At 62.9% G+C, this 8,719-nt stretch overlaps 4 protein-coding genes across 4 annotated transcripts in view; 1 reads left to right on the forward strand and 3 right to left on the reverse strand.

Annotated features, from left to right (window-relative positions):
- H696_00039 (hypothetical protein) overlaps window positions 1-507 on the reverse strand; it is a 2,659-nt gene extending 2,152 nt beyond the window's left edge. The window contains exons 1-2 of the mRNA XM_009493873.1: window positions 264-507; window positions 21-193 (exon numbers count right to left, since the gene is read on the reverse strand). Coding sequence (XP_009492148.1) covers window positions 21-193; window positions 264-411 — 321 coding nt within the window. The 5' untranslated portion in view covers window positions 412-507. The remainder of the gene's footprint in view (window positions 1-20; window positions 194-263) is intronic.
- A 1,465-nt stretch (window positions 508-1,972) lies between these two features.
- On the forward strand, window positions 1,973-3,992 carry H696_00040 (50S ribosomal protein L26e). The gene is made up of 3 exons (XM_009493874.1): window positions 1,973-2,168; window positions 3,205-3,317; window positions 3,625-3,992. The coding sequence occupies exons 1-3, from the start codon at window positions 2,153-2,155 to the stop codon at window positions 3,892-3,894; spliced, it is 399 nt and encodes a 132-aa protein (XP_009492149.1). The 5' UTR covers window positions 1,973-2,152; the 3' UTR covers window positions 3,895-3,992.
- Window positions 3,993-5,403: 1,411 nt separating this feature from the next.
- Window positions 5,404-6,920, reverse strand: H696_00041 (hypothetical protein). Its single transcript, XM_009493875.1, has 3 exons — window positions 6,514-6,920; window positions 5,910-6,295; window positions 5,404-5,816 (listed from the first exon to the last, which is right to left on the reverse strand). Exons 1-3 carry the CDS (start codon window positions 6,841-6,843, stop codon window positions 5,711-5,713), a joined length of 822 nt encoding a protein of 273 aa, XP_009492150.1. The 5' UTR covers window positions 6,844-6,920; the 3' UTR covers window positions 5,404-5,710.
- A 745-nt stretch (window positions 6,921-7,665) lies between these two features.
- The window catches only part of H696_00042 (hypothetical protein), a gene marked incomplete at both ends in the record, with an annotated part of 2,060 nt that continues 1,006 nt past the window's right edge, over window positions 7,666-8,719 (reverse strand). The window contains 3 exons of the mRNA XM_009493876.1: window positions 7,666-7,787; window positions 7,981-8,117; window positions 8,252-8,346. Coding sequence (XP_009492151.1) covers window positions 7,666-7,787; window positions 7,981-8,117; window positions 8,252-8,346 — 354 coding nt within the window. The remainder of the gene's footprint in view (window positions 7,788-7,980; window positions 8,118-8,251; window positions 8,347-8,719) is intronic.

An 8,719-nucleotide genomic window follows, 5' to 3' on the forward strand; every position in this document is an offset into this window, starting at 1 on the left:
GGGGGGGAGGTAGCACGGACACTGTGGCAAAGTGGATGGTTGATCAGTGTCTGCTTGGAGAGGGAATCGAAGAACATGGTGATGGCAGCATCAATGATGCGGCGACGTTCATCCATATCTTCGGGCAAATTAACCGATCCGGGCGTATCGGCCAAGTCGTTGCCGGAGATCTCGATGAAGTCATCGGCTTCGACTGGGGGAGGGGAGACATCAGCGCGGGGATTCGGCGGGGCACCAGCAGGTGGAACAATTCATCGACGCACGCGGGAGGTGCCCACTGGCCATGCGCTGGCTGGCGAAGGAGGTGGCCAGGTTGACGATCTTCTGGTCGATTTCCACCGGAGTGTGGCACTCATGGCAGGAAATAACGTGCTGCATGGTGGCGGGTGTAGTGGCGACTGAGGAGGCCATCCAGCTGTGGAACGGGGCGGAGCGGGGGGGGGAGGCGGGGCGCAAAGAACGAGAGAGGGGGTCGCGGAACTACAGGGACGTGTGGGGGGAAGGGGGGGGGGAAACAAGGAGGAAAGGGGGAGAGGTGAAGTGGTTTACCCTCCGGACGGAGAGGGCCGAGGGCGCCCACTTTGGTGCAACTTCAGAGAGGGCGGGCAAGCTCGTCTCTGTGGGGCCCAACAGGATGCCCGTTTTGGATGAGCAGTCCCTGTGCTCCTCGCTCCAGAATGCACAAGAGGCGGTCTCTGACCCACGGTCTTCGGAGCGAGGCCTCGGCAAGTCGTGCCGATGAGAACACCCCATCGCCCCCCACGGCCTGACCCCTCCCCGCTCCTCGGACAACAGTTTGAGCGCTCTTCCTGGACAAGACGGAGAAAAAGGGCAGCCACTCGCCGGTCGACAAGGAGAGCCGTGAAGGATCGGCGGGAGTCAAAAGAAAACACGATCCCGGCAGCCAACGCCATTGGACGAATCGCGCCGGCTAATGGCCTTAACTGATCCCTCGGGAGAAAATAAGTTTGGGGCTACGGGAAATTCGCCGGGGTGTCGAATCAAAAAAGATCCCAATCTCCAGGCGCCTCCCCCGGGCCTCCTCCTCTGCAAGTGCCCCGCCGGCAAGCCGCATGCCCCGTTTCGTTGGTCTGCCTGTGAGCCAGGAAGGAGGGAACCATCGGCATAAAGCATAGGAGGAATATTATTCAACATATTTTTGTGGATGATCAAGAACCGGATCCAGGCCGCGGCTGAGAGACCAAAGGACCAGCGCACCGCTCCGGTGCATTTCCACCCGGCCGCTTGCACGCACCCTCGCCAGGATCGCCCTGGTTATGGTGTGTTCATGCCCCGCGGGGGAGGGGAGGGGGCGGAGGCCGTGTGTGTCAGCCAGCCGCAAAATCGGAGGGCCTTCCCTGTCCCTCGGCTGTGATCTCTCTTCTTTCGCCTGGGGGCAAGGGCAAGTCGATCCGGTCCACGCGATGGACTTCCATGAGAGGTCCGCAGAGAGGGAGCCTCCTGTGTTTGCCACGGCGAGAGGGGGGGGGGGGGGAATTCTCTTCCTGAATCGCGGCCCGCGTCGCCTGGACATCCCTTCGGGGCAGGGTGGGGGAGAATGTGTGTTCGCGTTGGGCCAGAGGCCGCGGGCAAGGGACAGTTATGGAGGCCGAGCTTTGTATGCTCCTCATCCCCCCCGCCCCGTGCCTCCGCCCCCTTGGGACCAGCCATGTCTGCGAACAAGAGGAGGGGCCTCCGAGGCCGGGCCAAGGGCTCGGGGGAGGAAGGGGGTGTGCGTGTGTTCCGGCCCGCCTCGGCCCCTGCGGCGTTCCGTGGGCCGAGGGGCGGCCGGGTGGACCGCCGGGTGGGCGGGCGGGCGGGCGGGCGCGGGCAAGCTGAACGGGGGTGTGTGGAGGGGGGTGGGGCGCAGGGTGGGTGGGTGTGCGGGGGGGGAGGGCGGGACTGGCCGCTCCCCGGTGTGTGGCACCAGCGGGGCCCCTGGCGTAGGAGGCGCCCTTTTTTACCGGCCCCGGGGGATGGCCGGCCTCTTGGAGAGTGAGAACTCGTGTTGTGGCGGCGCCGGGCCGGCGCAAACGCGCCACAGGGCCCTTCGAGAGGGGGTGTTCTGGGGCTTCTCGGCACGAGAAGAGGTTCTCGTACCCGTTGCGTTGTTTTTGCCTGTCACTTACTTCACATCGGTTTAGTTTCGAAGATGAAGTTCAGCAAGGGTTCGTCTTCGTCTCTCTTCCTCTCCCTCTACCATTCCTTTGCTGCTTTCCCCCCCCCTCCCCCTTTGCATCTCTCTCCTCCTCTCCCGCCTCCCTCCCCGCGCCCCTCCGGCGCTGGCGCGTCTCGCTGTCTCTGGCGGGGCACACCTGGCCACACACATACGCACACGCACACGCACACGCACGCGCGCATCCGATCCCCCCCCCTCTTCTCTCGCCTCTCGCTGGAAGGACCCCCATAAGCGCACACATGGACACGCACGCACCGGAGGCTTCATGCCGCGCACGTGTCACCCCCACCAAGGTCTGGGGTGACACGCTGCGCGCGTACACGCCTTCCAGGAGTCCTCCGGCACACGCGCACGCGCACGCACACGCACACACACACACACGGCATCTATAGGCACATGCGCACACGTCCCCTGGAGGGAGAGAGATATGGTCTACGCACTGACCGCGCGGCTGGCGCATCGCCCCGGTTCTGTGGCTGCAAGGATGTGCCTGTCTCTCTCTCCCTCCCTTTCTTCGACGCTAGGTGGACGTCTCGAGGAACTTGTCCCATCCGCGTACCTGCGCCTGTTACGTGTGTGTGTGTGTGCTGCGGAGCGGGATATGCGCCCTTCCCGGGTCTAGGGCGCTGTCTCGCACGCGCGTGTGTATGTGTGTGTGTGCTCCCTCTGTGTCTGTGTCTGCGGCTTCCTCCGTGCGGTGTTGCGAGTCTCCGCGTGTGCCCTTCCCGTTTCTTGCCTGCTGTTAGGCCGGGTGCGGGCGCCATGCTCGGTTCGGCGCGCGCGCGCGAGCGAGTGTGTGTGTGTGTATGTGTGTGTGTTGGGGAGGGGACGCGTGAGCTGGCGTTTTGCCGCTCACGCTCCCGGTGGAGGCAGAGACCGCTCCACCTGCCCACGCTGGCCGCCTATATGAGCCACCCCTGGCATCTCCGTCGGATGCAACCCCGAGCACCCTGCATCCGCCGGTGCCGCTCTCCCTCTGTCGCCCGATCCCTGTATGCTGACCATGTTGACCGCCTCCTTCTCAGACGTTTCTTCTTCTCGTCGCAAGTGCCGCAAGGCCCACTTCACCGCCCCCTCTCATGCCCGCCGCCTCCTCATGAGCTCTGCTCTGTCCAAGGAGCTGCGCGCCAGCTACGGCGTGCGTCCTCGCATACATGCGCATTTTGTCGCCTCCTTTTGCACAACTTACCAGCAGCGGGGGAGGGGAATCTCCGCCCTCCGAGGGGTGGGGGCGAGAGGGGCGCGAGATAGGCCACTCTCTCTTCTGTCCCCCCTCGCGCGACGTGAGAGATTCCCCTCGCCTGTCGTCTCGCTGCATGCAAGGCGATGCTGTGCTCCCCTTGGTTCCCCTCTCTCCTTTTCTGTTCGCGTTTGCTGACCCGTTTCTCGTTGCCGATTCTTCCCCCCCCCCGTCGTCTTCGCCGCGCGCGCACACACACACACAGATCCGCTCCCTGCCCATCCGCCGTAACGATGTTGTCACCATCAAGACCGGCCAGTTCAAGGGTATCTCCGGCAAGGTCGTCAAGGTCTACCGCCTGAAGATGTGCGTCTACGTCGAGGGTGCCTCCAAGAAGAAGGCCGATGAGTCCCTCATCCCCGTCCCGATCGACGCCTCCAACCTCCAGATCACTCAGCTCCACCTCGACAAGAACCGTGAGAAGCTTCTCAAGGTCCGTGCCGCCGGTAAGGCCAAGGAGCAGACCGTTGCCTAAATATGCCTCCTTTTGGCAACGACAGAGCGATGTAGCCGTGCACCACCGCGCGTGTTCTCCCCCGTCTTCTCTCCGATACACCTCCTTTCTCTCTGTCCTCTCCCATCCCCCGTGTCGTGTGTTTTCTCCTTGTCTTTGTCTTTTTTCTCGGTCCTTTTCCCGCGCGCGCGCCCCCCCTCCCTCCTTCAACTCGTGTTTTCTCCAGGAGAGGGAGGACGCAGAGGAGGCGGGAGAGGGCGGGGAGAGCGAGAGCTCTCCTTGCTGTGTGTGGGTTCAACCATCCGCGCACCCCACTCTCCTTCTGCCGGACTTTTTCTCTCGATGCGCGGCTTTGTCGGGGGGGAGGGAGAGTCCTGTCCATGATCGTCCTTCTTTTTTGCGCCCTCCTGGCACGCGTGTGATGTCTTCCTCGGGCGGGGGGGATGTGGAGGCTTTTTCCTCCTGCCCTCGCGCGCGGCCTTCCCCCCCTCTCTCTCCGCCTGTTCTCCTCGGGAGGGAGGCATGGGGGGGGGGAGTGCAGGGCGGCGATCGGCCAACAAAAGGAGAGGAGGAGCCGAGCTGTGGGCAGGGGCACTTTTTTCTGGGCGTTTGTACCCAGATGATGTCCCTTTCTTCTCTTTCCTGGGTGGTATGGGCATCGAGCTTGGGCCGTCCTCCTCCCCCCAACGCGCGCGCGTCAAACATGGGAGCGCTTTTCCGACTAATCTGCCCGGCTTTTGTGGGCGCGGGCTATTTCCCTCATCTTTCTTTCTCCTCGTGCGGCGCGGGGAGGATGCACGGTCTTCAAAGAGATGCAGACCCACCCACAGGGCGTGGCGCTGCTGGTCCGTTTGCATGGGGAGGCTGGGTTCTGTCGGAAGGGGGCCCAGCAGTGTCTCCGCTCCAGCTTGGGAGTCCTGCGGCCATGCATCCAGCAGCGGCTGGGCACATGATACTGGTAACGTGAGGGGCTCGAGTCGGGCTGCTAGAAAGCCCGCCGGCGGGCCTCCCTCCGGGGGTGTCCTCCGCCAGTCCCTCAGCCTCTGATCAAGTTTACTGTCCCTCCTGGGCGTGAGTGCTCTCCTGGAATTGCCGCACCAAGCAGAGCCACTGCCATTGCAGCACGCATTCCCCCATCGGAGCCTGTCTGCCCGTGCCCATGGCCAGGGCGCCCGGCCGTGCCAGGAGGGCCGGCCACTGGGACCTGCCCACGATTCTGGCCAAGCCGGACCGTCGTCCGAGAAGCCAACGATCTCGCCCTCGAAGGCACCTTAGGCGAAAGATGAGTTAACCAAATGTACCTTCATTGGCACTTGCTAGCCATGCCGCTGTGCCAGCCCCCTTCCGGCGCAGCCACGCCCCCGCCCCGGAGGCCGTCTTCATCTTGCCCTGGGTGTTTGGCCAGCAGGAGCGGCAGACGTTCGACGAGCGCCGCCTCCTGCAAAGCTGATGTTTCCCTTCGCACCTTTCCCCTCCTCGGTGTGCACATCTTTCGCTGCGACGGAGGCCGACGCGGAGGAGGGCAGGACGCGCGGACGTGGTCCGTGTTGTATAGGTGTATATTATGGGTATGTGTGTCTTTTTGTGTAGTTTCTTCCTTTCTTCCACTACAGGCGAGCCGTGAGCGAGTAGGGCTGCGTGCTGGGAGAGCAGGAGGGAGGGGGGGGGGTGTGTAGGAAGCGCAGATGATGTCTCGCATGTTTCCTGCCTGTAAACAGGAGATCTCTTTCCTCCGCCCCTCTCCCCCTCTCTCCGCCGAGTAGGTGGTCCCCAAAGCAGGGGGGGGGGGGAGGGGGAGAAGGGAGGGGAAGCGCGTGGTATTGCCGTGTGTCGGCATTCAGCGGCGGTGGCGATCGCCACGGTAGCCACCCCGATCAGCGCGGTCGTGGCGGTACCGGTCGCGAGAGTGCTCGCGAACAACGGGGGCGCTCCGATCAGAGGCGCTAAGGGGATTGGTAAAAGGGGGTCGAGGGAAAGGGAGGTCAGCTGTGTCACATGGAGAGATCGACAGGTGTGCCCGGGGAGGGGGGGCGTACCGGGTTTCCGGCGGGCCATCACGGCCCGGATGCTTCTGGTTGACAGCGGCCGCACCACGGCGCGTCGAGCCCAGCCCCTTACCCAGGCGCCGGGGAAGCCAGTTGGCCACAGTCCGGCCACGCTCGACATCCACGACGCACGTCCGGTCGGGCGAAGGGGTCTCGCCAGGCTCGTAGTAGCCCTCGATGTTGGCGCGAATGTGCATGGAGTCGCCCTCGCGGAAAGCGCGAGTAAGGTCGCTGCTGCTGGAAAACTCGATGAAGCCGTAGCCGCGCGATTTCCCGGTGCGCTTGCAGCGGACAATCCGGCAGAACCGGATCCGGCCAAACTTCTCAAAATGCCCCGAGAGGCCGGCCTCATTGAGGCTGTAGGGCAGACGGCCAACCTGTGGGAGCGGGAGAGAGAGAGAGAGAGAAGCAGGAGATGCGGTGAGCATCAAAAAGCGAGAGGGCAGTTAGGTCGGGGCCCGTCAAAAGCGATGGTCCGGGATGGGAGGAGCAAAGGAGGAAGGGAAGAGAGGGAGAGAGGGAGAGAGGGAGAGAGGGAGAGAGGGAGAGGGAGAGAGAGACAGAGAGAGGACGGGGAGGCTTTTGGCGTGCGTACAAACAGGGTCTTGAAGGCGTCGGACGAGTACTCCGGGCTGTCCTGTGGCCGGTTCTTGTACTCCTCGGTGCCGCGATCGATCTCCTGCTTGACCTGGCTATCGTGGATGCTCTTCTTCAGGGCTCGACGGGTGTCCGCATTTACCCAGACTGGGGTGCCTTCGGGGAGCGGCGGGACCGGGTTGTCCTTGCAAAGCTCCAGCGCATCAGCAATGGGAGTCAGCTCCGGGCCGCGGCGGCATTCCGGTGACCGATCCAACTGCGTGGGGGTCGGCAGGTCCCCCATCGGAGCGAAGTACTCCATCAAGGCGGGAGGCATGTACATCGACATGGTTGGCGGGTGGAGAGGGGAGCAGAGGCGCTATGCACACGGAACAGTGGGGCGAGGGGCAGAGAGAGAGAGAGAGAGAGACAGGGGGAGAGGGGGAGAGAGAGAGGGAGAGAGAGAGGGAGGGGAGGGCAAGGGGAGGGGGTGTCAAACCTTCTGTCAGGAGCACGGGGGCGCGTCGCCGCGTAATGCCGGTCACCGAAAAGGCCGCCCCGGACCATTGACCAGGGCGTTTCGGCCGGGTCGGAGCAAGACGGCCGAGGGGGGAGGAACCGGACCGGAGGCCAGGCTAGCACAGAGGGAAACCACACAAGTTTGAGGGTGTGGTTTCCCTCGCGAGACTCATCAGAGATGAAGCAGCGGCCGGGCGCAGTTCGTTGATCTGGTCACATGACACGGGGTTCTGGGCTTAAATATCAGATCCTTGGGCATCAATCCAGGCAAGCAGGGCGTGCGCCGTGCTCTGGCACTGATCGCCGGAGGAGAGAGAGAGAGAGAGAGAGAGAGAGAGCGCGATGCGGCCAGGCCCCATCTGCCAACATGGCCACCAGGGCGCCCCTGCTCATCACGTCCATCCGCGCCAGGTACCTCCTCTGCGTACATGTGAAGAGGAAGTGGTCTTGATTTTGTTGGTATTTGTATTTCGGGTGATCCTTCGGGTCGGGGGAGGAGGCGCCGTGCGGCTGATCCTGCCTTTCCATGGGGGGGGGGGGCATAAACAAAGTGGGAAAGGGATGCGTGTGGTGGTGCTCGCGCAGGGTATGCGGGCGGCCAGGCACCACACGGTCAGCCTGCCTCCTGTTCTGGCCCCCTCATGGTGGCGCCTTAGATGATGCTCTTGCTGATGACAACCATCCATCCCATGATGAAGTAGAAGAGGAAGAGGGGATAAACGGCCAGTGCCCGGCGGTTTTGCAGCTTCAGGTGGTTCAAGAAGGTGAGGGCAACTGTCCCGCGGGAGGGGGATTGTAGCCTGTGTGAGTGGACATTCCTTTGTATACACATATGTTGTATGTATGTATGTCTGGGGATGTGTGCGTGTGTGTGTGTGTGTGTGTGTGTGTGTGTGTGTGCGTGACCATGGCCATATTTGCCATGCACATGCACCGCGATGGATGGCTGGAAGTGGGAAAGACGCACTGTATGTTGACCAAGCCGTGCAAACACTGGCCACAGCAAGCCGCACGGGCACGATGCTGACAAACATGCACACCAGGGCCGAGATGTCGAGCGGGAGGAGGCAGTAGCCGAGGACACAAACGGTCTGGAAGAAGGAGCTATTTGCGAAGAGCGAGGAGGTGGGGCCAGGTCCTGATTAGCATGTGCATCTCTGCGCGTGCATGTGTGCGCATGCGCGCGTGCGCGTCTGCATCAAAAGAGGGGACATGATTCGCAGCCACATGGTTCGTACACATTGCCTCCCAGAAGCTTGGCATTGAGGGTGACGATGCCGGCGCCAATCCAGACAATGACAAAGACGATGGTGAAGACGACAGCCGCCTGCTGCTGGGGAGCAGTGAAAGAGAGAATACTATTGTGTGTGTGTGCGTGTGTGTGCATATGGAGGAAGGGAAGGCAGGGCAGCATGCGCATTAGAATCCAAGAAGCAGGTGTATGTGGGTATATGTGCGTGTGTGTGTGTGTGTGTGTGTATGTGTGAAAGAGCGCGCGCGCGCGCGCGCGGACGCACGTGGCAAGGGCCAGACACAGAATAAGTGGACCCCAAAGATCCCCTGCGGTCGCCGGGGCGCGAAAGGACCCGGGAGAGACAATGGCACGAAGGGACGCGGCGTTAGCTTTCGGGTGACACAAGCCAGATCAGTGGCGGGGAGGGGGAGGGCTTGTGACGAACAGTCGCGGAGAAGCTCCGGTTTGGAGG

This window comes from Fonticula alba (assembly GCF_000388065.1).
Source record: "Fonticula alba strain ATCC 38817 unplaced genomic scaffold supercont2.1, whole genome shotgun sequence".
In the NCBI taxonomy this organism is placed as follows: Eukaryota; order Rotosphaerida; family Fonticulaceae; genus Fonticula; species Fonticula alba.

Excerpts from the sequence above, each read along its gene's own strand:
- H696_00041 (XM_009493875.1), bottom strand. The coding sequence starts at position 6,843 with ATGTCGATGTACATGCCTCCCGCCTTGATGGAGTACTTCGCTCCGATG. Across the intron at positions 6,296-6,513 it reads ACGCCTTCAAGACCCTGTTT|GTTGGCCGTCTGCCCTACAG; the intron begins GTACGCACGCCA and ends CCGCTCCCACAG. Across the intron at positions 5,817-5,909 it reads GATGGCCCGCCGGAAACCCG|CGCCTCTGATCGGAGCGCCC; the intron begins GTACGCCCCCCC and ends CAATCCCCTTAG.
- H696_00040 (XM_009493874.1), top strand. Across the intron at positions 3,318-3,624 it reads AGCTGCGCGCCAGCTACGGC|ATCCGCTCCCTGCCCATCCG; the intron begins GTGCGTCCTCGC and ends ACACACACACAG.